This window comes from Rhinoderma darwinii, chromosome 7 (genome assembly GCF_050947455.1).
Source record: "Rhinoderma darwinii isolate aRhiDar2 chromosome 7, aRhiDar2.hap1, whole genome shotgun sequence".
NCBI lineage: Eukaryota > Metazoa > Chordata > Amphibia > Anura > Rhinodermatidae > Rhinoderma > Rhinoderma darwinii.
The window spans coordinates 126,651,846-126,678,329 of NC_134693.1; the positions used below are offsets into that span (position 1 = coordinate 126,651,846).

General features: G+C 42.2%; 2 protein-coding genes across 3 annotated transcripts in view; one reads left to right on the forward strand and one right to left on the reverse strand.

The window, feature by feature from the left end:
* LOC142657373 (cadherin-related family member 3-like) overlaps positions 1 to 26,484 on the reverse strand; it is a 44,811-nt gene that overhangs the window by 10,938 nt on the left and 7,389 nt on the right. The window contains exons 3-11 of the mRNA XM_075832396.1: positions 22,608 to 22,773; positions 19,819 to 19,907; positions 17,555 to 17,655; positions 15,113 to 15,217; positions 14,387 to 14,577; positions 11,100 to 11,277; positions 7,988 to 8,150; positions 6,064 to 6,154; positions 659 to 757 (exon numbers count right to left, since the gene is read on the reverse strand). Coding sequence (XP_075688511.1) covers positions 659 to 757; positions 6,064 to 6,154; positions 7,988 to 8,150; positions 11,100 to 11,277; positions 14,387 to 14,577; positions 15,113 to 15,217; positions 17,555 to 17,655; positions 19,819 to 19,907; positions 22,608 to 22,773 — 1,183 coding nt within the window. The remainder of the gene's footprint in view (positions 1 to 658; positions 758 to 6,063; positions 6,155 to 7,987; positions 8,151 to 11,099; positions 11,278 to 14,386; positions 14,578 to 15,112; positions 15,218 to 17,554; positions 17,656 to 19,818; positions 19,908 to 22,607; positions 22,774 to 26,484) is intronic.
* The window catches only part of C7H3orf49 (chromosome 7 C3orf49 homolog), a 50,098-nt gene that overhangs the window by 1,644 nt on the left and 21,970 nt on the right, over positions 1 to 26,484 (forward strand). For both annotated transcript variants that reach the window (XM_075832397.1, XM_075832398.1), the window contains exon 2: positions 1,592 to 1,640. The gene's annotated coding sequence lies outside the window, so the exon portion shown is untranslated. The remainder of the gene's footprint in view (positions 1 to 1,591; positions 1,641 to 26,484) is intronic.

The window sequence follows — 26,484 nt, forward strand, 5'->3', positions numbered from 1 at the left end:
ATTTTTATTGAAATGTGACTATTTGTGTGTTGTTGTTTTGCTGCACAAAGTTGTTTTTCGATGACATATTGAGTCGCAAATAATGTATTACTATGACCAGGACCATCATATGACTTATTATATATACATCAGGAGCCTTATTTAACAGAAAAACTGGCAATGCCCATGGCAACCAATCACAGAGCAGCTTTCATTTTTCCACAGAGGTTTAAGGAATAAAAGCTGAGCTCTGATTGGCCCAATAGGAATCACAGTCAATGGGGCAGATTTACTATTCAAGTTGAGCCAGAATTCTGCCGCACATTTATTAACTGCTTTAAACACTTTTTTTCAAACACTGGACAAGCGGACATGGCTTAGCAAAAATGGGGCAAGATCTATCACAAAAGGGCGTGGCTTAAAATGCAGCTCTGTGGGCCAAAAATGCGACAAAATTTTGGTGCAAAAAAAAGGCGCAATCTATGTCAACCAATAGGTGGTATAAGGAAAATAAAAAAGTATCATGTCTAGCAAATTTATCATACACCGTGCACCACTTCAATAAATTTGACGCATGTTCTGACTGCCTGGTCTAAGTTTACGCTGTCTAAAACTTAAACGCTATTACTAAATCTGCCCCGCTGTATAAAATTTAATTAAATGCAGATTTACTACTTACCTTCAGATGTTTCCCGCACAGTAAAGGTGTAAGTCGTAGAATCAAATTGTGGATCGAAATTGTTGACTGGAGTCACAGACACGATTATAGTTGCAGTCACTGAAAGAAAGAAGAATTATTTTATATATTGAGAAGGATACACAACATGTCAACTCACCAGGTACTGAGAGCCACCCATTTATTATCCTCCTATACCTGGTCACCCAATCAAGTATAGCTTCAACTGACCGTGGCCAGGCCAGAAGTAGAGAGGAGGAAGTGCGGCTCAGCGCCACAGTTGATTGGTGCGGATTGCTGAGTTGGCAGGGGAAGTGACCAAGAGGCATCCAGAGGGAAGTCGGCTTGTCATGGCATAGGATAGATAGATAGATAGATAGATAGACAGGGCGTAGCTAAAGGCTCATGGGCCCCGACGCAAGGATTCTTCTTGGGCCACCCCCTCCCCAAACTTCTCAGTTGCATCGCTGGGTCTCCTAAGTGACCCAAAGATACAGCACTAGCAGACAGGGGCGTCGCTAAGGTCTTCAAACGTCAGGGTAAATAGCCCCCAACACATATATGTCGTGTCCCCCCCCCCCCCCCCCGCCGAAAAAATGTGTGTGCGTGTATGTATATGTGGGTGTTTATATATTATATATATGTATATATATATATATATATGTATATATATATATATATATATATATAGGAGTGGCTCAGCAGACAGTATCACACATGATAGGATTAGATACAGTGGCTTAGCAGACAGTATCACACATGATAGGATTAGATACAGTGGCTTAGCAGACAGTATCACACATGATAGGATTAGATATAGGGCCCAGCTCGCTGACATTGCAGCTCCAGTGCTGGACCCAAGAAAGGTAAGTATAATAATTGTTTTGCTTTTTTATGTGTTAATAATTATTTTTGTGTGTTTGTGTTTTTTTACAGGTTCGGTTGTTGGACAACTTTGGATTTGAGGACTACTTCGATGACGGTTGTGTGTGGCATTTTTATTTCAATAAAATATTTTTCCTATGTCTTTGTATTTATCTAAACTCTATTACTACCTCCTTAGTAATGGCCGCTGGCTGATTGGCAACGTCCATTACTAAGGTGAGGCTTAATGTTAGACACGAAGAGGCTAACACTAACCCCCATTATTACCCACCACCACCTGGGGTGCCGGAAAGAGCCGGGTACGATCCAGTACCCCACCATCTGTAGTGATTGATGGGCACTGGGGCGGCCGCAGGCTGGTATAACTAGGTTGGGAAAGGCCAAAAACAGTGGCCCTTCCCATCCTGGTAATGCTAGGCTGCTGCTGCTGCTATGTTGTATCTGGCTGGTCTGGTTATAAAAATGGGGGAACCCCACATCGTTCTTTCCAATTATTATTATTATTATTTTTTTAAATGACGTGGGGTCCCCCCATTTTTCATAACCAACCAGAAACAGCACCGCAGCAGCAGCCTGGTATTACCAGGATGTGAAGGCCACTGTGTTTGGCCTTTCCCAGCCTAATAATACCAGCCTGTGCCCGTCCCAGTGCCCGACCATCACTACAGATGGTCGGGTACTGGATCGTACCCGGCTCTTCCCGACACCCCTAGTAATGGACGCTGTCAATCAGCCAGCAGCTATTAATAAGGCAGAAGTAATAAAGTTTAAAAAAGATACAAGGACATAGAATTTTAAATGAATTAGACCTAAAAAAAAGATTAGCAGACTTTCTGGTCTATTGGATGCCAGGTTAAAGGAATTTCATATATATATATATATATATATCCAAAAAGAAAGTTCAGCAGCACTCCAAAGATCAAGGTAAAAAAGTGAAATTTATTGAGCCAACATGGCAATGCAACGTTTCCGTCCCACCTTGGGACCTTTCTCAAGCATAGTGATACATACAGGTTCAGTGATTTATATAGTGTGTATACAATCAGTGTCATCAATCTCATTAGAATAATGAGGTTGATATATACATCTCAAAATAACGTGATACAACAAAGAAAGAGTATCGAAACAACATCAATCGATACAAATAGTGAAAACAATACGTTGATGTTAAAAACAACATAAAACATACATTTCTCATGCAAGAAAATATAACATTCTTTAAATCGCAATATTCACCAGCTGGGTGAGATTCAGAGACTGCACGACCACTTGACCAATCAGAACGCAGGTATTGTTGTAAGGCGTATAACACTTGTCATTCACAGCCAGTATCTGTCCAGCTCCACTACGCATGCGTCGGATCAGTCCGGACCGGATATGACGTCTCGCTATAGTAACTAGGATACCGATCGTTGGTAAACAAAAGTACTCATAATATTCAATAATATGTGGTCGATCCGTATAACCCAGAAATGACACATTGCTTCAAGAATTTAAACATATCGATCCTCCGAAAAGGCCATTACATACAGTACAGATAGAAAATATGAATTAACTAAAAAAATCCATTGCTCATCTTGTCTTTACACAGCACCAACAGGGTAAATATACCCAAATATTAAACCTGCATGGGAATAGGCTATTTACCGCACATCATGATTACGGTGACAGAAACTCATTCATAGTGATATATAAATCAACAGGTAGAATCCACACGAGGAAGACGGGATCCCGACCACATTCCGTGGGCGGCGGTCTCCGTCAATCAGGTTCGTGGAAAGAAACGCACACAACTTCGTGTACGCGGTCCCAACCATATCTCCTATAACCCGTGTAACGGACTCACTATATTTAAAATAATAAACATAAATATAAAAAGGAGGGAAAAGATGTGCCGTAAATATCACCCAGCCATGGGAAAGAAAGAAACTAATGAAAAATCAAATATGCTGAGAAACAGACACATTGAGCAAGAGAACATTTCAACCACCTTTCCATCGCAGGTATCGCTAATATTGGTTATCGTAATATCAATAAAGTTGATCTGAAGTGGTCCTGCAGTCCCATATTTATCTATAATAGAAAAATAATTATTAAAAATATGTCAAAAATTTTTTTTTATGTATCACACATTTTTAAGGAGGAGAACATCACCAGAAGTCAAGACACAACAGGAGGTAACGGTCTCAGGAAGCAACTCTGGCTACATTAAATTCAACGTTAAGACCATTAGGTCGCAAGGTATTCAATTGGAAAATCCATTGAAGTTCACATTTATGAAGTGCCCTATGTCGATCACCACCCTTATAGGATACAGGGATATGGTCAAGGATCATAAATTTAAGATCTTTTTCAGTATGGCCATGATCAGTAAAATGTTTTGCAACAGGTAAGTCACATTTCTTTTTTCTTATTGAGTACCGATGGTTATTCAACCTTGTTTTAAAATCACATGTAGTTTCCCCTACATACAATAAATGGCAGGGGCACCAAAGTACATAAATGACCCAGTCTGTATCACAAGTTACATGATGTTTAATCTTAAATAACTTATGTGTCACAGGATGATCAAAAGTATTACCCCTCTGCATAAGATTGCAATTGATGCATCTATGGCATGGGAAATTACCTGGTCTTAAAGCCTTTAATAACGCTTGTGTCCCTTTTAACTGTTGTTCACCAACTCTGGTTCTAACAAGATTGTCCCGTAGATTCTTAGATCTACGGTAAGACATTAAAGGTGGATTGTTTAGCTCACAAATATGGTTATAGCTATTTTTGATAATAGGCCAATGTCTATTCAAAATGCTGGATATACTGCCACTCAACACATTATATGTAGATATAAATGGTAATCTTTTGCTTTTAATGTGTTTATACGGTTTAGTCAATGTTTCCCTCGGAATACTCTTAATCTTCATTTTATGAGTATGTAATAAATGTTTAGGGTATCCCCTTTGTACAAAATTAGCGATCATGAGGTCTAGGGACGTATCTAAATCATTCGGATCATCTACAATCCGTTTTGCTCTCATCATCTGACTCAATGGCAGAGACCGTATCATGTTCTTAGGGTGACAGCTCTCAAACTGTAAAAGGGTATTACGATCTGTATTTTTCGTATATAGCCTAGTAGTTAGGACATTATCCCTCAGGATTACATTGACATCCAAAAACTGTACCATTTCATTAGAATAGGTCATAGTGAATTGGATATTTTGATCAATCTGATTCAGAAACTGGTGAAAAGACTCCAAGTTTGCTACAGTATCCGTCCAGATGAGGAAGACATCGTCTATGTATCTCCACCACCCCAGTACATGAGTGAAGTGGTGGGACACATAGACGCATGTCTCCTCCATCATGTCCATGAAAATATTAGCGTAGGTAGGGGCCATATTGGACCCCATCGCCGTCCCCTTCAATTGGATGTAAAATTTGTCATTGAACATGAAGTAATTATTAGTCAAAATAATTCCACGAACCTGATTGACGGAGACCGCCGCCCACGGAATGTGGTCGGGATCCCGTCTTCCTCGTGTGGATTCTACCTGTTGATTTATATATCACTATGAATGAGTTTCTGTCACCGTAATCATGATGTGCGGTAAATAGCCTATTCCCATGCAGGTTTAATATTTGGGTATATTTACCCTGTTGGTGCTGTGTAAAGACAAGATGAGCAATGGATTTTTTTAGTTAATTCATATTTTCTATCTGTACTGTATGTAATGGCCTTTTCGGAGGATCGATATGTTTAAATTCTTGAAGCAATGTGTCATTTCTGGGTTATACGGATCGACCACATATTATTGAATATTATGAGTACTTTTGTTTACCAACGATCGGTATCCTAGTTACTATAGCGAGACGTCATATCCGGTCCGGACTGATCCGACGCATGCGTAGTGGAGCTGGACAGATACTGGCTGTGAATGACAAGTGTTATACGCCTTACAACAATACCTGCGTTCTGATTGGTCAAGTGGTCGTGCAGTCTCTGAATCTCACCCAGCTGGTGAATATTGCGATTTAAAGAATGTTATATTTTCTTGCATGAGAAATGTATGTTTTATGTTGTTTTTAACATCAACGTATTGTTTTCACTATTTGTATCGATTGATGTTGTTTCGATACTCTTTCTTTGTTGTATCACGTTATTTTGAGATGTATATATCAACCTCATTATTCTAATGAGATTGATGACACTGATTGTATACACACTATATAAATCACTGAACCTGTATGTATCACTATGCTTGAGAAAGGTCCCAAGGTGGGACGGAAACGTTGCATTGCCATGTTGGCTCAATAAATTTCACTTTTTTACCTTGATCTTTGGAGTGCTGCTGAACTTTCTTTTTGGATATACGTATGGTCTTTGGATCGGGACTATCAGCTGGCACCCTGCATTACTGGAACCTATATACTGAATTAGAGTGCTGCCGTTTTTTCTACTGGTGTATATATATATATATATATATATATATATATATATATATATGTATTTATATCATATTTACCAGTGTGTGATGTGTCTGGCGAGTCAGATACTGATATCATCATCTCATAGGTGGTGACTGGATCTGTGTCATACACCAGATTATTGTTTACCTAGTAATACAATGAAAAATAAAGAGTAACTCAAAGCCTTATATAGAGGGAGGGCAATTATATACAAGACATAAAAATAGATTGTTACAGTCCAGGGCGTGTTTACACATCCACATCTGCGTTCCGTCTTTCATCCGCTAGGATCCAATATTGTTTTTAGGGTTAAAAAATATACATATTGAACAAAGACTGTAAGAGCATGGGCAAATCAGTGATCATATAAACAGGGCAACGATCAGCCGATGAACGAGCAAAACTTAGTTCATCGGCTGATTGTATCGTTTACGCAGCATTAAAAATTATCGTTGTCGGCAGCACATCTCTCTGTGTAAACAGGGAAATGCGCTGCCAAATGATGGAAATGTATGGGGACGAGCGATTGTAGTAGCGAGCGCTCGTCCCCATACAAAGCTCCTTGTGAAAGGAGCAAACGAGCGCCGATTAACGAGCCGTCTCGTTGATTGTCGCTCGTTTTCACGGCCCATATCGTGCCAAGTAATTGGACCTTTAGAGTCTTGTTTTTACTTTTAGACATTTCCATTTTTACTTTAGTGCTAATGATTCCTGACAAATAAAACATCTATACCCAACATTTTAAAAGGGACAGTATCGTCAGAAAGGGACATATCTTTTAAATATTGTCTTGGAAAAAACTATATATTGTTTAAATTTTTTCCATTGTTTCTTTTTTTTATTTTTGTCATGTCTTTCTATGTAAAAATAACTTATGAAATGTTGTGTTGTTTTTCACATGTGTTGACATCTAGTGGCCAAAAAAAAGGTAGTGTGCATGTTAGTTTAAGCTAGTGGCTTATATCCTGCAGAAACAAAGCATAGGGCATATTGAGATACCTGTGGAGTGGAAGAGTCAGTTAACCCCATACACATTATATCATTGTCCGATCCAGCCAGAATCAGCGGGTTCGGACGAGTTTCATCTAATGTGTATATGTTAAGGGGCAGGGATATCTGAGGAAGAATAGTGATATCACTGCTCATGTCCACTTCCAGAGACTTTATTAACTTTAATGTAAAGCATTCCTCTCCTGCAGTATATGATATGATATGATTGAATTGAAGAAAAAAACTTAATTAACTATGCAAAAATAATTCTTGCAGATAGAGTCGCTTTAAAGGGGTTCTGCGCTATGGACAATCCCTACTTGTTAGAAGGGTACCTTGACAATAAACTGATTTCAAAGTGTGTCCCCTGTCGGAGAACCTCCAGCGATCAGTTGTAATCTGTAGGCAAACCTGGTAGTAAGTGTTCACTTTCCCTGCAGCACCACCACAGGAGAAATTAAGCATTACACCATCTCCATTAATATCAATGGGTTGTCAGTGTAATGTAGGACAGGATGTTCTTTATATCCACTCTCTACCATGGCAAAGAGGATCCTGGACAGGGACCCCCTCCATTCACTCGGAATAGGTATATAAAAATGAATTTTCTAAAGTGGACAACCCCTTTAAGGTAAATTAAGATTCCACGTTGCAGTTACATTTATCTCATGCTTATATATAGAGTACAAGACCGAACATCAACTTGGTAGACTCTTTGGTACAAAGTGGCAAATGTTGCACCTTAAATTAACTTGTTTTTACAATATGAAGGAATTACTGTGAGATGGAAACTTAAAAGTACACTGTTATTTTATACAAATCAACCATAGGTTATGAAAGAGGCAGGGGCATTGCTATAGAGCGTGCAGTTGTACCCAAAGACCCCTTTACCACAAACGACACCGGTATTATAAATGGCACATGGTAGGTGGAGGGCCTGTTATCCACCATAGATTATAAAACAGGTCGAAGACTAAAAAAAAGACTCACTTGTATAACAGGTGAATTGGTTCCCGTCTGCTGGAATAATTTACCCACACCCAGTGGACCAGTATGTGGTTTATATATCAGAGGATTTGGAGGGATATCTGGATCATGACAGTTCAGGGTTGCGACGATGGTGTCCTTTATAATGGGCTCTGGTTCTACAAACCTAAATGAAAAAAATAGTCCAATGATAAACCCTGGAATTTCCTGCAGGCATCATGTAAAAGTATACAAGGACGGTGTTATAAAGCGGCAGAAAGCCCAACAGATATAATAGGTGACAACACCCGGTGTATCATACTCTGACTCTGGAATGAGATAGATAAGATAGATAAGATAAACATGAGATAGATTCAAAATTCACTGCATACATTACCAAAGCAGAACATAGTGGTTTATTACATGGGTCGTTACCATATACCAGTCCAGAATGAATTAGAATATCATCAAAAAGTTAATTTATTTCAGTAATTCAATTCAAAAAGTGTCTCTCATATATTCTATAGATTCATCACACACAGAGTGATCTATTTCCAGCATTTTTTTATTTTAATGTTGATGATTATGGTAACAGTTAATGAAAACCCAAAGTTTAGTCTCTCAGAAAATTAGAATATTATACAAGCCCAATTTCAAAAATGATTTTTAATACCGAAATCTTGGCCTACTGAAAAACATGTACAGTATATGCCCTCAATACTTGGTCGGGGCTCCTTTTGCATGAATTACTGCAATGCGGCGCGGCATGGGGGCGATCAGCCTGTGGCACTGATGAGGTGTTATCAATGCGGCGTGGCATGGGGGCGACCAGCCTGTGGCACTGCTGAGGTGTTATCAATGCGGCGTGGCATGGAGGTGATCAGCCTGTGGCACTGCTAAGGTGTTATCAATGCGGCGTGGCATGGAGGCGATCAGCCTGTGGCACTGCTGAGGTGTTATCAATGCGGCGTGGCATGGAGGCGATCAGCCTGTGGCACTGCTAAGGTGTTATCAATGCGGCGTGGCATGGAGGCGATCAGCCTGTGGCACTGCTGAGGTGTTATCAATGCGGCGTTGCATGGAGGCGATCAGCCTGTGGCACTGCTGAGGTGTTATTAATGCGGCGCGGCAGGGGGGGCGATCAGCCTGTGGCATTGCTGAGGTGTTATGGAAGCCCAGGTTGCTTTGATATCGGCCTTCAGCTCTTCTGCATTGTTGGGTCTGGTGTCTCTCATCTTCCTCTTGACAATACCCTATAGATTCTCTATGGGATTTATGTCAGGCAAGTTTGCTGGCCAATCAGGCGCAGTGATACTGTGGTTATTAAACCAGGTATTGGTACTTTTGGCAGTGTGGGCAGGTGCCAAGTCCTGCTGGAAAATGAAATCCGCATCTCCATAAAGCTGTCAGCAGAGGGAAGCATGAAGTGCTGGGAAATGTCCTGGAAGACGCTGCGCTGACTCTGGACTTGATATAACACAGTGGACCAACACCAGCAGATGACACGGCCCCAAACCATCACTGACTGTGGAAACTTCCCACTGGACCGCAAGAAACTTGGATTGATGCCTCTCCACTCTTCCTCCAGACTCTGGGACTTTCATTTCCAAATGAAATGCAAAATTTACTTTTATCTGAAAACAGGAGTTTGGACCACTGAGCAACAGACCAGTCCTTTTAACCCCTTGGTGCACCAGGATGCACCGGTACGTCCTGGTGCGGGGGGGGGGGGTGATGTCCATATGCTGCGAGTGTTGCCTGTGTTTTACAACTGACACCCAGGACTAACAGCCAGGAGCAGCGATCGCACTGTTCTTGGCTGTTTAACCCCTCAAATGATGCAGTCATTCGCGACCGCAGCATCTGAGGCTTTGAAAAGAGGGGTGTGGCCCCCTCTGACAGCTCATCGCCTACCCCCCCCCCACATTGAGATCGGGGGTGACGATGGTTGTTATGGCAACCCAGGGGCCTAATGAATGTAGGGCTTAATAGATGCCTGTAAAAATGTTTATAAAGTTTATAAAGTTTTTAGTAGTGCAAAAAAAAAGTTAAAATAAAAAGTAAAAAAAAACAAACCCTTTCCCATTTTTCCTCTAAAGTAATGTAAAAAATAAAAAAAGTAAACAAAATTGGTATTGCTGCGTCCATAAAAGTCTGAACTATTACAATATAGTGTTATTTAATGCGCACGGTGAATGCAGTAAAAAATAAAAATTGTAAACTGCCAAAATCTCAGTTTTTTTGGTCACATTAGCTATAAAAAAAAAATATTTCAAAGTGATCAAAAAGTCATATGTACCAACAAATGGTGCCAATAAAAACTACAGCTCGCCCTGCAAAAAATAAGCCCTCACACCGCTCAATGCACTGAAAAATGTAAAATGTATGACTCTCAGAATGTGGTGAAACAAAACAATTTTTTTTTAACAAAAATTTTTTTGCTTTTTTTAAAGTAGTAAAATATAAAAAAATCTATATAAATTTGATATCACCGTAATTGTATTGAGCCACAGAATAAAGTTAAGTTGTTGTTTTTACCAGACGGTGAAAGACGTAAAAACGGAACCCAAACAACAATAATGGAGGAATCAAAGTTTTTCCCAATTTCAGCCCGCAAATTTAAAAAAATCAGCTTCCGAGCACATTATATGGTACTTCAAATGATACAATAGAAACTACAACTCCTCCCGCAAAATTTAAGGCCTCACACCACTCTATTGACGGAAAAATAAAGACGTTATGGCTCTTGGAAGGCGGGAAGTGAAAAACGAAAAAAAATAAAAAAAAAATGGCTGTCTCCTTAAGGGGTTAAAGGCTTAGGAAACCTTTGCAGGTGTTTTGCGTTTATCAGCTGTGATTAGAGTGTCACACCATGAGTCTACAATATTCAAATTTTACCTAATATTCAAATTTTCTGAGAGCCGAAATTTTGGGTTTTCATGAACCATGACCATAATCTTCAACATTAAAAGAAAACAATGCTGGAGATAGATCACTCTGTGTGTAATGAATCTATAGAATATATGAGTTTCACTTTTTGAATTAAATTAATGAAATAAATTTACTTTTTGATGATATTCTAATTCATTGAGAAGGACTAGTATATATGTTTATCTTTACATGACAGAACACTTACCTGTACATATAGGAATTACAGAATGGGGGGTTGTCATTAATTGGAAGAATATTTGCAGTCACTAAGATTGAGGCGCACTTATTGTCTCTGTCACACACTTTCACAGTGTAGGACTGCGCACCAACAAACCCAGCCGCCTCGCTGTCCATCCTGGACATGATGACCACCGTTCCTGTTTCTATCAAAGAGAAAGAATTATAAATGTCATATATTGCCCTCAGTGACGGAAAAAGTGTACCGTGGGCCCTGGGCTGTTGACACAACTCGGGCCCCCTCCTTCCCTCTTACAATGCAATCCCGCCAACCCCCTTTCCCAGTGCAAGACGCCTAAACAACGCTTTTCTTCTTTGAACTTTTGTTAAATCTTTAAAACAACAATGCTGGTAATAATTTTTTTTAAATGTAAAACTTGTAGTATATGAACTTAGATGTCATCGATTACAGGTGGATTCTACGTGTCAGAGCCACGCAGGACCCGCTGTCACTGAACCCGTCAGTGCCGCTGACATGACGGATACAGGTTTCAGCGCTAGATACCGCTGCTCTGTATACAGAATACAAAGCAGCTGTATCTCAAATCATTTTTTATAAAATGTAATTAAAAATTTGCACTAATCACCCTGATACGCTGTTTTATTTAAAAAAAAACACGTTTTCAAAGGTGCATGTAGCCTTTAAATGTATGTTCACACGGCCTATTTTCAGACGTAATTCGGGCGTTTTACGCCTCGAATTACACCTGAAAAAACGCCCCTAAACGCCTACAAACATCTGCCTATTGCTTTCAATGAGAATTACGATGTTCTGTTCCCACAGCTTTTATTTTACGCGTCGCTGTTAAAATGTCGGCTTGTCAAAAGAAGTGCAGGACACTTCTTTGGACGTTTTTGGAGGCGTTTTTCATTGACTCCATTGAAAAACAGCTCCAAAAACAGCCATAAAAAACGTTGCGAAAAACGCGAGTTGTTTAAAAAACGTCTGAAAATCAGGAGCTCCGTATTTTCAGACGTTTCTGGTCACTGCGTGTGAACATACCCTTACACATCAAATGAAAAAAACAAAAAATTGGGACACCTCCCTTTAAAGGGTAACTAAACTTTTAAAAAACTTTTAGCATGTCACAGTAAAACGTCAGAAGTTTTGATCAGTGGGGATCCAAGCACTGAGACCCCCACCAATCGCTAAAACAAAAAGCTGATAAGAAACAAAGCAGCACAGCAATTACCTGAGTGCTTCTACCACTTCATCTTAGCGATCGGTGGCGGTAAGACAGTGCTCGCGCCCCGACCAATCAAAACCTCTGACATTTCCCTATGACATGTCAAAAGTTTTTTAAAAGTTTAGTTACACTTTAAGCAGTCAGACACCAATCCCCTTACAATAAAATAACTACTGAGGGCTGTATGGGGTGTCTAAACATCTGACCAACAGCTCTGCGGGGGAAAATATCCCCCCATAGAGCCCTCATCAGTCAGTCAGACATTCTGACCTCCCCTTGCAGTATAAAAACTACTGACAGCTCTATGGCAGGGATTATACTTCAAGGGGGGTCTAACCAGCTAAGGCCCTGTTCACACGGCGTATTGTGCGTGGTGGGTCCTGCAATAAAATCCGCCGCGGGACTATTCCTGCCTTTGGCAGGAAGATTACTCCTCCCATTGACTTCAATGGGAGTTCAGGCGGAATCCGCCCGAAGATCGAGTAGGACGCTTCTTTTTCCCGCTAGCTGAAAAAATCATCTAGCGGGATAAAGAAGTGTCCCATTGAAATTAATTAGAGGCTGAATTTTGCAGCGTAATCCGCTGCAGATTCTTCTGCAAATTTCCTCAGTGTGAACATACCCTTACCGACTGCAGAGGGCTCTATGAAGGGGGGAATAATCCACCCTATGGAGCCCTCAGTAGTTATTATACTGCAAGGGGGGGGGGGGAGTTTGAGCATCTTGACTGCCGAGGGCTCTATCAGGAGAATTTATTATCCCCACCATAGTGCCCCCTGCAGTCAGTTGGATGGTTAGACTCCCCCCCCCTCTTGCTGTATAATCCTCCCCTAGCGTCGGCCGATCATTTTAATGTTGGTTGGGGCAGGAGGATGAAAGAGCAGTACCACGGCTCACTAACCTCAACGCCCTGCTCTTCGCATTAGACCTCGGTTTCTGAAGGGAGAGCACTCCTGTTCCCCTCTGGTGGCGCGTGCAGCTTCAGAGAGGAGTGTTCTACCACTATCAGACGTGCCTATCGTGCCGCACATCTACTAGTCTATCTATGTAGCACAATCCTGGCCCAGCCCACCCCTGCAATGGCTTACCCTGCCCCACCCCCATCTCCTCATCATTAGCGGCCGCCAGCAGCGCTAGAGCGATGTATATTTCTTTCCGTAGTTTTTAAAATTATGTGCAGTTCGGGTGGCCAAAAATCCCCTGGGAGCCTTGGACCCCGGGCAGCCGCCTAAACCGCCCATATGATGATCCGCCACTGATTACCCTGTGTTATCAGCTACTGTGGGTATAAAATGCACCTCATATTCATAGCATTATAAAATATCTCCCACTAACAATATGGGGCAGATTTCCCCAAAATTAAGCATTTTAGGCTTTTGTTGTAGGTTTTGTTCCTGTGTATAAACTGCCATTATATAAATGATGATCCATTTCTCCTGCAGACATGTGGTATTACATGGCGCCCATTCAAATGAATGGCCGATCATGTAGGCCGTGTCAGCCAGAGCGGGAGACACTCTTTGCAGCAGTTCTTCACTCTGGTCAATAGAGGGTGCCTTGAGTAGGGGACCCCCTCATCTCTACTATAGTATCTATATGCCTTACTAGGCCATATGAACAGGGATTATCTTAATGTGACAACCCTTTAAACTCTTTTAACCCTCTGCTTTTGTAAGGTGAAGTTCTGTCCAATATAACTGCATAATTTAAGTGTCTTAAATTAAATGTTTTAAAAAAAAAACATTTGTTAAAGTTAAAGGGGTTGTCCAGGATTAGAAAAAAAAAGAATCAGGTTTTTTTTTCCAGGAACAGCGCTACTCATGTTCATGGACTGTGTCTGGTATTGCAGCTCAGCATCAGTCACTTAAATTGTGCTGAGCTGCAATACCAGACATAGACTATTGATAAGAGTGGCGCTGTTTGTAGTGGGGGAAAAAAGTAGAATCTTTTTTACTAATGTCCTACAACCTCTTGTCATTTTGCAACCACTCTAAAAGTTATCTTAGATCTTTTTTAAAAATTATTCACGTTTTCATGAGCTTGAACACATTAATTAATCAGATATCACCTTTGCTAATAGAAAAATAAGGATTTCCAGGGTCCAGAAGAAAAGTGAGGTCATTCATCTGGTCGGCGTCAGTGCCTGTGCAGGTATTGACCGTCTCTCCAATAGGAAGCTCCTCATTTAGTTTGGTCGTCACTGTGTTCCCAGAGGTCTGTGTCTTTGTGGTTGTCCCATTCGTTGTGATACTATAGAAGCTATTCAAGGACAATATTCACAATTTTATTCTTCATCACTGATCTACTGGTGATTTTAGCGATAATGTCTATAAAGAACATACACATTTAAAGAGGTCCTGCCTCTAGGTCATATAAATTGAACTGGTTTACTGACCTGAACATCACTGTCTCCCTGATTCCAGGACATTTTTCTTCTTTTTCCTGAACACCCCCCCCCCCCCCTGTTCCAGAGATATGGGCCACTGTTGTGTTGGCTCCCTATAGGTTAATTTGCCGTAGTTAGCCAACAGGGCGTGAACTACCCTCAAGCTGCCTCGCACTGATTGGTCAGCAGCAGAGGGGCAGGGAAGTTAGCTCCACCCTGTTGGCTAACTACAGCAAATTAGCATGGGGGAGCCAACACAACAGTGGCCATATCACTGGAATTGGGATGTCCAGGAAAAAAAATAGACAGTGCTGGAATCAGGGAGACAGCGCTATTTAGGTCAGTTAACCAGTTCAACTTATATGTCCTAGTGACAGGTCACCTTTAAACACTACAATAAATACTTACACACATGTCAAAGAAGGGTCGTTGTCATTCACATTTGTGATGTGGACTATTATTTTTGCAGACTTTGAAAGAGAACCGTCAGTTATGGTAACCGTTATAGTATAGCTGCATTGGAATATAATAATACAAAGAATTACACACACGACAGAATAAACTACAAAGACTCACAATGTGGTCAAATCAAGGCACATCTAGCAGTATTTTACCTGTACAATCAGGACTAGTTCACAAAGGGGTTGTTGTCAGGCAGAAAAAAAATCTGCCTCAAAATTCAGTCAAGATTTTTTTGGGGTCAGTTCACACAGAGTTTTTAGGCGCTGATTTTGATGCGGAAACCGCATTGGAATCAGCACCAAAAAAACTTTCAAAATCGCCCCTCATTGATTTCAATGGGGGGCAGAGGTGTTATTCTTTCCTGGGTGACTTTTGGCCGCTCACGGGAAAAAAAAGTGCCATATTCTTTCTTTTCATGTTTTCCGCCTCTGACCTCCCATTGAAATCAAAGCAAAGCAGAAAAAAGCCACGGCACTCTTTACTGAGTGTTTTTTGCAGCGTTTCAAATGGCGTTTGCATTAGATTCAATGGCCATGGGCAAAGAACGCAGAAAAAAAAAACCGTTAAAACAACATTGGCAGTTCACAATCTGCCTCAAAATTCCTTCAGATTTTTTCTGCTTACAAAACCATTTGTGTGAACTGACTCTTAGGCAGATATTTAAATGCAAGCGGTTTTTGACGCTTTTTCTAAAATGTTTTTGATGCATTTTTTTAAGCGTTTTTTTTTTATTAACCAAATGCAAAAACCTTGTCAAAAACACCTCTCATTGACTTCAAAGGAGGTTTGAGGGCGGGAACTGGTCTAAGATAGGGCATGATACTTTTATTTTCCACATAGCGGTCAAAGGCCACCCAGGAAAAGGAATGCCTCTGCCTCCCATTGAAATCAGTAGAGTGAGACTTGGTGCATTTGTTGGCGCTGATTCTGACATAGTTTCTACGCCAAACTCAGCACCAAAAACCTATGTATTAATTAGGCCTTACAGACATGTCTAGAAGCATGCCCCATTGACAGAAGCATAGCTATAGGGCGTGCAGAGGTAGCAGTTGCACCGGTCCCTGGTGCCATAGGGGACCCAAATGCCCCGGTCCCACACAAGAAGATATATGTATTATAAATGGCACATTGTAGATGAGAGGCCCTGGTACAGATTTGTCATTGGGCTCCAGAAGCATCAATTTACACTTCTGTGTAACTATTCCACTGAAATTTTACTGAGATAATATTATTATATGGGTTGCTCCCTTTGTAATTCCAGAAAGAAATGGCATTTACGGCAGCCTGTAATTTGTACATGGACCATATGCAGAGGCTGTCTCAATATTAGAGACATCCTAATACAGCAACTCCCGAATAAAATAATAAAATAATATAATAGTATGTAATGTGGCTCCAAACTTAAAAGGGTTATCTCATCCAGATAACCCCTTTGTACAATGAAGCCAGATGAGCCGATTGTTGCGGGTCCAGCTTCTGAAGCTCCCGGCGATCCGTTGTGGTTGGCCATATATTCTCCCTGCAGCAGCCACTACAGGGGAAACATAATATTACATTCAAATTAATAGCTGACCTTGTAATAGGTGGCCAGGTCGAATCCGCGAAGACAGGAGATGCTCTTTGTTATTCGCTCTCTACTCTGGCTAATAAAGTGGGTTCAGAGTAGCGTGACCCCCCTTTATAATGACCATATGCTCTAATATTCCATGTGGAAATGAGTTGTCTAATTGAGACAACCCCATTACGCGTGGCTTTAACAATCCTCCTGGCATTATACAATTTTTACGTTAGGGTTAGAGAAACTGGTCTTCCTATGACATGCCTGACCACCAAAGGCCCGGCTCCATAGGGCTCATATATTGGGGATCTTATATGACAATAAATACTGACGAAAACAATGGTGTTGCCAACATCAACAATAATATCTTTATCCTGTGTAACATTGGAAACCAGTGATACAAAGTGGTTTGTATAGTAACTCATTGGTCATTGATTATCTTATTGAATGGCTAGCCTGGTTTAGAAAATAAGAGTCACACTTAACCAGAGTGGCAACAAAGACTGTCTCTGTCTCTGGAGGACCCAACTCATCCATGTACTACACAGATAGCCCATTGATTTAAATAAGTACAGTGTAATGCTACAGTTTCCCTGCGGTGGCGCTGCAGAGAAATTCAATAATTGCTGACAGGTTCTTCCAGAGATTACAAACGATCTCTGGAGGTTCCTTTACAACCGATCACTGGAGGATCAACCTGTGATCAATCGATCATCGGGGCACCCTTCTAACAAAAAAGGATTGTCAATAGTAGGAAAACCCTTTTTCAGTTCACCACAATGATTTAGAGTATGTGTAGATTGGCAAAAGAAATGTTACACAACACTTACCTTTTTGTATTGCTTTCATAATCAAACAATTCAGTGGTTATGATGGTCCCTGTGTTGTCAATCTGAAATCCTGAATTACCAGGAGTTATTATGACAGAGTACTGGGAACAGAGTAATAAGAAAAATTAAAACTTTATACTCTGTGTATAAAATAGTCTAAATAGTAAATAGTAATAGTAAAATAGCGGTCCAGGCATTTTATAATCTACTGTATAATCCATATTATAAGGCGGTTTTTCATATTGCTTGGACCCCCCACCAATCTTCAAAATGAAGGAGCAACATCGTTAGTGAAGCACTTGGCTCCCTCACAGTTTTTCCCTGCACAGCGGAGCTCCCATCCCCCCACTCTGCAGGGATAAAAAAAAATTCAGTACCTTCTTCCAGGGATCACAGGGGTCCCAGCATTCAGACCCCAATCAGTCATAACGTTATGGCATAATATGATATGCCAAAATATTATACGATGGTAATACCCATGGGCGTAACTATATAGACTGCAGAAATAGTGGTCGCAACCAGGTCTTGGAGCATGAGGGAGGCCAAAAGGTCCCTCTGCCCTATATGCGGAGACCAATACTATAAATAATACATCATGGTTGGGTGGGCCAGGAGCTTCAAATTATCTTTCTTGAATTATCCCTTTAAATAAACATTTTATTTTAAGTGAATACATAACATTGTTACACAGATATAGGTTAGAGATAATACCCTGACCAATATCTGGTTGGCTAAAAAGGGTTGTCCACTTTGGACAATATTTTTTTAGTAGAAGGGCCTTCTGATGACAAGTTGATTACAGGGACACCCAGCGATCAGCTGCAATCTGCATGGAAACTGGGCGGCAAGTGTTCAATTTCCCTGCAGTGCCACAACAGGACAAATGAAGCATTACATGTTGCCTATTAAAGTCAATACAGTGCATGTGATGCACCGACGTGTTGGGTCCTCCAGAGAGAGAGATCCTCTTTGTATCCACTCCCTGCTCGGTCTAATTGATGGGGCCCCTAAATGACAGACCACCCTCAATAAACTCAGAAATCCCTAAAAGTGTGTTTGAAATTGATTTGTCCAAACCAGACAACCCCTTTAAATAAATATTTTTGAATCCCATTGTCTGCATCAAACCGATTCAATACAACTGAGCCTAGAACTGCCTGCAGTTTGGTGGACATAAATAATTACTGTTATTGCTCATGATATATCACAATATGAACAATGAATTACTCACAATAAGAATTATGTTTACCTAATGGCTTTGCATTAATACGCAATTAAGTCACAAAGTGCCCGTGGATGGGTGACGTAGCCGCGGGTCCCTTAGTAACACACTAACACATGCTAAACCAAGATGTCCTAAGGATAACAAAGGGAATGAATAGGAAAGTCGCTAAGAGAGTGGACTGTGCCAACTACTGCCCTGTACAATGGCTCTTCAAAGAGATTAGTATTCAGTATGACAACACACGAGTGGTCACATTGTGCAGTATCCAGGCATCCAGGGACCACAACACATGCTACCAGTCTTTTCAGACCATGTGTATATATCTTAGTGCCTCCGGTGTGCTAAGATATATTAAAAATCTGTTCTTATGTATTGTATACTTTCCTACTCTCTTGGTTTGTCCAGAGTCCCCCAAAACAGGAGAGATCCCCCGCACTCCCAGCAGGGCAGGCAAGTCTCCCTGACAGCCGCCGCAAGTAGGAGCCTAGTGCATAAGTATTCATATTATTCTCATTTACTTTAACCCTTTAGTGGCCAGCCTATTTTGGGCCTATGTGGGGACCGAAAATTATTAGCAGTGTACTCACGGCAGTATGTAAGTAGACTCGCTAATATACATTCCGGTCCCCCGTCGCGCTGATTAGCCTTTAAAAAGAATCTATTATCTTTTCTGATATATCTGTTTTATTAAATACCTGCATTCCTCAAAAGGTAACACCTTTTCTTAGCAGTCTGCATTGCGCAGTTCCTATGATCCTCCTCCTGGAAATGTGTAAATAAATTGACCATCGGGTGTTTCAATAGGGAGTGTCCCTACAAATTCTGATACTGTCTAATCAATGCTGAAATTGTCAGACTGTGTATGGACTCGCCCTATTGACAAGGGGAATGATAACACCCAGTTGTCAATATATTTATACATTTCTAGGAGGAATAACAGAGGAAATATCATAAGAATTCCTTCTTCATCAAGGTTTGATTAAAAAAAAATTATCAACAAATGGTCAAAATCAAGTATTATAAGCTTTACAATTATCACCTGCAGAACATCTTTATCTGGGTCCTTGGCCGCCACTTTGTAAATGATTGTGGAAACAGGAGTATTTTCAGGTATATAAACCTCTGCCTCTGTTGGGGTGAAATTGCTGTATTAAATAATATCAGTTGGATTAAAAGTTAAAAGGATTTTCCATAGACCATTAATATGTGATTGGTGGGGGTCCGACACCCGCCAGTCAGCCCAACTAATTGTTTACACAGGCACAATGGCTCATCTGCTCATCTGTATGGCTGGTACTGCAGCTTAGTGTAAATCCCTCTAAACCCCTTTAAATCTAAAAAAAAAACCTATGGACAACTATGTTATCTATTGAAAAGAAAGAGGCGGCAATGCATAGGATACATATTATGTGTATACGGAGAATTAAAGGGAACCCGGCAGCAGATTTATTCTGCCCTAAACGGGGGAAGCATGATATAGCACTGCGACTTATAATAATGGCCGGGCTTAGGAAAAAATGTCTGCTGGGCGGCTCCCCTCAGGGTTCCCCCCGCCCTTGAGTATAGATTGACAGGTCTGTCTCTATATACAGAATAAAACATAGTTTTATGTAATCAGGGCACCTTTCGCTATATCATGCTGCTCGCCGTTAGGGCGGCATGGATCTGCTGACAGGTTCCATTTAGCATTCATTAAAGCCACACCCCAGAGACGCCTACCCAACCCCAAAGTTTACCTTCCCTCTTCCTTACCAATCCAGAGAGATCCATGGGGTTCTCTCGTATGCCGGTCCTGTAGCGGCACTCAGGTCCTGTGCAGTGGTTGACATGCCCAGGAATCTATACAGGAAATATCTCCCTGCAATGGGCGCCTCCATTTTGGGCAAAAGTAGGCGTATCAATTTAAAGTTTAGATTCGTTTTAACACAATTTTTTATTTTAAATATATTTCAAAAAGCTCACCCAGAGCTGTATTTATAATTCTGCAAGATTCTGATCTCATTTAATCACTGCGTCTTCATTTTCTGCATAAGGGTATGTTCACACGAGGGCGTCCGTTACGGCTGAAATTACGGGGATGTTTCAGCCTGAAAACATCCCCGTAATTTCAGCCGTAACGGCATGTGCAGGCGTTTGAACGCCGCGTCCATTACGGACGTAATTGGCGCTGCTATTCATTGGAGTCAATGAATAACGGCTCCAATTACGGCCAAAGAAGTGACAGGTCACTTCTTTGACGCGGGCGTCTATTTACGCGCCGTCATTTGACAGCGGCGCGTAAATATACGCCTCGTGTGAACAGACAAACGTCAGCCCATTGCTTTCAATGGGCAGATGTTTGTCAGCGCTATTGAGGCGCTATTTTCGGACGTAATTCGGGGCAAAAACGCCCGAATTACGTCCGTAAATAGGCCGTGTGAACATACCCTAAAGCTTACTCCTGAATGGCATTCTGGTAGTTTAGTCTTAACACTAGTCATTGCACTAAAGCAGCTGAACTAAGATGTTCAAGGATTCCTATTGGAAAACCTGTCAGTTGAATCCAATAGAAGTCTTTTAGCACTTTTTGTCTGAGAGGAGAGGAAACACAGCAAGAATCTTCATTAATAGAGCTGCGCAGTCCCCTATTATCCCAGTTCCAACTGTTCATTTATTGTGAGCTCTGTTTAAATGGGTTGTCCAGGATAAGAAAAAAAAGGGGTCTGCTTTTTTCCAGAAACAGCGCCACTCTTGTCCATTGGCTGCGTCTGGTATTGCAGTTCATCCCCATTTAGGTAAATGGGGTTGAGCCCTTAGACACATCCCTTGAAAAAAAGTTGTGCTGTTTCTAGGGAAACGGCAAACCCCTTTATCTAATACTGAAAAAACACTTTAACTGCTTAACCTTAACTTCTTAACTTTTTTATATATTTTAGCTGCTTAACCTCTGTTAACCTCTGAACACCATTTTGTTTAATCTAAATAGCTCCAAAATATTGTGTTCATATTGTAATATAGTTGTGAAGCTCCATTGGAGTTGATACAGAGTTCCAAAACCTCTGCATAGACATAGACTTAAATAATGAAATTCTTGCTGTCTGCATTCACCACTAGGGGGAGATTAGAAGCTTACTGCATATTGTTTATATATTAAAGGGGTTGTCCACAACTGGACAACTGATGACCTTTCCACTGGATAAGTCATCAGTATACGAGCGGTGGGGGTCCGACACCAGGACCCTGCACCGATCAGCTGCTCCGGCTGCCTCCGGGCACCGGACGTTCATGTCAGAAGCATATGGCACCGGTCAAGTGAATAGGAGCAGGGCTGCAGTTCGGCATCACGGCCGCTATGCAATTTACGGAACCGACTGCTTTCGGCTCCGTACATTACATACAGTGCAATGACATCCGGTGCCCGCAGGCAGCCGGAACAGCTGATCGGTGCGGGGTCCGGGTGTTGGACCCCACAGATCATATACTGATGACCCATCCGGTGGATAGGTCATCAGTTGTCCGGTAGTGGAAACCCCCTTTAAACTCTATAATAAAACAGTACGAAGTAAGCTGCTAAGCTCCCTCTAGTGGTGGACGCAGGCAGCATGAATTTTATCATTGTACTTTGTGTCTACATTGGGGATTTGGAGCTCTGTATCAGAAATTGAGCTCCCACCGGTTTAAAGATATATTAAGAAATTAATGAGCACAGAGTTTAGGTCTTTTCTGTTAATAGATGGACATTTACTATAAGACAGTTTGGTTGCCAGTTACCAGCCTTGATCCTATTTTACCAGGCATTTGACGGGTTTGCACAACTATATCTCATCCCATGTATTAGGCATGACGTACCTTTTTCTGCCAGAGTTCCAGTAAATACTGGGGGTTTGTTGACTTTGGAAATCTCAATGACAATAGATTGAGTGGCTGTTGTCCCTTTGCTGTCTTCAACAAGGATTTGAAGGGTGTACAGAGGGACGGCTTCAAAGTCCAACTTGGGTGTGTTGGTTGTTATTAACTAGACAGAAGAAATAACTATAAATAGAAATAATGAAATAATGTACTATAAGAAGCTTCACAGGCGTCAGTCATCATTTAGAATTACAGTGGAGACAATGGAAGACAGAGAAAGAAGGTCTTTTCCCAGTCATGTCTTCTTCCAGCCTTGCAATTGACAAGATCTATCTATCTATCTATCTATCTATCTATCTATCTATCTATCTATCTATCTATCTATCTATCTATCTATCTATCTATCTATCTATCTATCTATCTATCTATCTCTCTCAGGATTGAAGCTAAAGGGATGCAGAAGTAGCTGTCAATACCCGGGCCCTGGTGCCTAAGGCAATCCGAAGGCCCCTCTGCTATATAAGAAGACACCAGTATTGTAAATGGTACATGGTCGGTGGCAGACCTATTACATCTTTCGTATCTATCTATCTATCTATCTATCTATCTATCTATCTATCTATCTATCTATCTATCTATCTATCTATCTATCTATCTATCTATCTATCTATCTATCTATCTATCTATCTATCTATCTATCTATCCATCTATCTATCTATCTATATATTATATCTATTAATTATCTATCTATCTATCTATCTATCTATCTATCTATCTATCTATCTATCTATCTATCTATCTATCTATCTATCTATCTATCTATCTATCTATCTATCTATCTATCTATCCATCTATCCATCTATCCATCTATCTATCTATGTTAGGGATCTGCCAGGTACTACGTCTAGGTATACTCCTGGGATTAATCAATCCACACCTGAGGCCAGACCTGTTCGACTGACACCATCTCCCACCAACCAGGGTGGCAGGCTCAGGAGTGGGAGAGCCTATCGCGGCCTGGTCTTTCGGAGTTAGCTCCGCCCCCTGTCCTTTATTACCTGCCCTGTTCTCTCCCTCAGTGCTTGTAATTCTTTTGGATTCCTGGCCCCACTGCTGCTTGCTCCAGCCTGCTTCTGCCGTGCTTCTGCCTTGCTGCAGTTCTGCTTGACCTGCCTTGCTTTGCCCCTGGCTTGCTTCTGTCTCCTTGCCCGCTTGGGTGTACTCACTTCGTCCTGGTCCTGACTGTCCGTTCGCCGCTCCGTTTCCTCGTGGCGTTCCGTGGCTACTGCCCCTTCCCTTGCATGTTCCCTGTTTGTTTTCCTGTGCACTTAGATAGCGTAGGGACCGCCGCCCAGTTGTACCTCGTCGCCTAGGGCGGGTCGTTGCAAGTAGGCAGGGACAGGGCGGTGGGTAGATTAGGGCTCACTTTCCCTTCACCTCCTTCCGGCCATTACATAATTACAAGCCCTTACCTAGTCTACCATTTCTCCTACGCTGACGCTATCATGGACCCCCTTGAGACCCTGGCCCAGCAGATGCAGGGCCTCTCCCTACAGGTCCAGGCCCTGGCCCAAAGGGTCAATCAGGGTGACGCTGCTTTAGTAGTACCCCTCACCTCACCTCTAGAACCCGACCTCAAGTTACCTGACCGGTTCTCAGGGGACCGTAAGACGTTTCTCTCCTTCCGGGAGAGTTGCAGACTGTATTTCCGCCTAAAGCCCCACTCCTCAGGTTCCGAGAACCAGCGGGTGGGTATCATCATATCCCGACTCCAGGAAGGGCCCCAAGAGTGGGCCTTCTCCTTGGCTCCTGACGCCCCTGAACTTTCCTCTGTTGATCGTTTTTTCTCTGCCCTCGGACTCATTTATGACGAGACTGACAGGACTGCCTTAGCCGAGAGTCAGCTGGTGACCTTACGTCAGGGTAGGAGACCGGTTGAGGAATACTGTTCTGATTTTAGGAAGTGGTGCGTAGCTTCTCAGTGGAACGATCCGGCCCTAAGGTGCCAGTTTAGGTTAGGATTATCTGATGCCCTGAAGGATCTGCTGGTTAGCTACCCCTCGTCTGACTCCCTTGACCAGGTTATGGCCCTAGCAGTACGACTTGACCGACGTCTCAGGGAACGTCAGCTAGAACGCTTCAGTGTGCTCCCCTCTGACTTTTCTGCGATCCCCCCCGAGGTCCCGTCTCCTCGCCCCTCCACGGAGGACTCGGAGGTACCTATGCAACTCGGGGCCTCCATGTCCCCTCGACAACGTAGGGAGTTTCGCAGAATGAATGGTCTCTGCTTCTACTGTGGGGACGACAAGCATCTACTGAACACCTGTCCCAGGCGCAAGAATAAGAAGCCGGAAAACTTCCGCGCCTAAGTGATCATCGGGGAGGTCACTTGGGCGCACAGGTATTTCCCGTTAATGTGAAACGCAATAAAATTTTGCTTCCCTTTCAGGTCTCGTTTGCTGGCCGGGCTGCCACGGGCAGTGCTTTCGTGGATTCTGGCTCATCTGCTAATATCATGTCTGTGGAATTTGCTATGTCTCTAAAGATGCCTTGTATTGATTTACCTTATCCTATCCCTGTAGTAGGAATCGACTCAACTCCCCTTGCTAATGGTTATTTTACTCAGCATACCCCTGTTTTTGAACTCCTTGTTGGCTCCATGCATTTGGAGCAGTGCTCTGTACTGGTGATGCAGGGATTATCGTCTGATCTGGTTTTAGGCCTTCCCTGGTTGCAGTTGCATAATCCCACGTTTGATTGGAATACTGGGGATCTTACCAAATGGGGTAATGAATGTCTTATGTCATGTCTTTCTGTTAACTCTATTTCTCCCCGGGAGGAGGTAAACACGCTTCCTGAGTTTGTTCAGGACTTCGCCGATGTGTTTTCTAAGGAGGCCTCCGAGGTGTTGCCCCCCCATAGAGATTACGATTGCGCTATCGATTTGGTGCCTGGTGCCAAGCTTCCTAAGGGTAGGATATTTAATCTTTCATGTCCTGAACGTGAAGCTATGAGGGTGTATATCCAAGAATGCCTGGCCAAGGGTTTCATTCGCCCCTCGACTTCTCCTGTAGGTGCTGGCTTCTTCTTCGTGGGGAAGAAGGATGGTGGTCTTAGGCCGTGCATTGATTATCGTAACCTGAATAAGGTCACCGTAAGGAACCAGTACCCACTTCCTTTGATTCCGGATCTTTTTAATCAGGTTCAGGGAGCCCAATGGTTTTCTAAGTTCGATCTACGGGGGGCATATAACCTTATCCGCATCAAAGAGGGGGATGAGTGGAAAACTGCGTTCAACACACCCGAGGGTCATTTCGAATACCTGGTCATGCCCTTTGGGTTGTGTAATGCTCCTGCTGTCTTCCAGAATTTTATTAATGAAATCCTGAGAGAGTACCTGAGGGTATTTCTTGTAGTGTACCTTGATGACATACTGGTGTTTTCCAGGGACTGGTCCTCCCACGTGGAGCATGTCAGGAAGGTGCTCCAGGTCCTTCGGGAGAATAATCTGTTTGCTAAGACTGAAAAATGTGTCTTTGGGGTACAGGAGATACCATTTTTAGGGCAAATCCTCACTCCTCATGAATTCCGCATGGACCCTGCCAAGGTTCAGGCTGTGGCGGAATGGGTCCAACCTGCCTCCCTTAAAGCGTTACAGTGTTTTTTAGGGTTCGCCAACTATTACAGGAGATTTATTGCCAACTTCTCGGTCGTCGCTAAGCCTCTTACGGACCTTACCCGCAAGGGTGCTGATGTCCTCCATTGGCCCCCTGAGGCCGTCCAGGCCTTTGAGACCCTCAAGAAGTGCTTTATCTCGGCCCCCGTGCTGATTCAGCCCAACCAAGAGGAGCCATTTATTGTGGAGGTTGACGCTTCC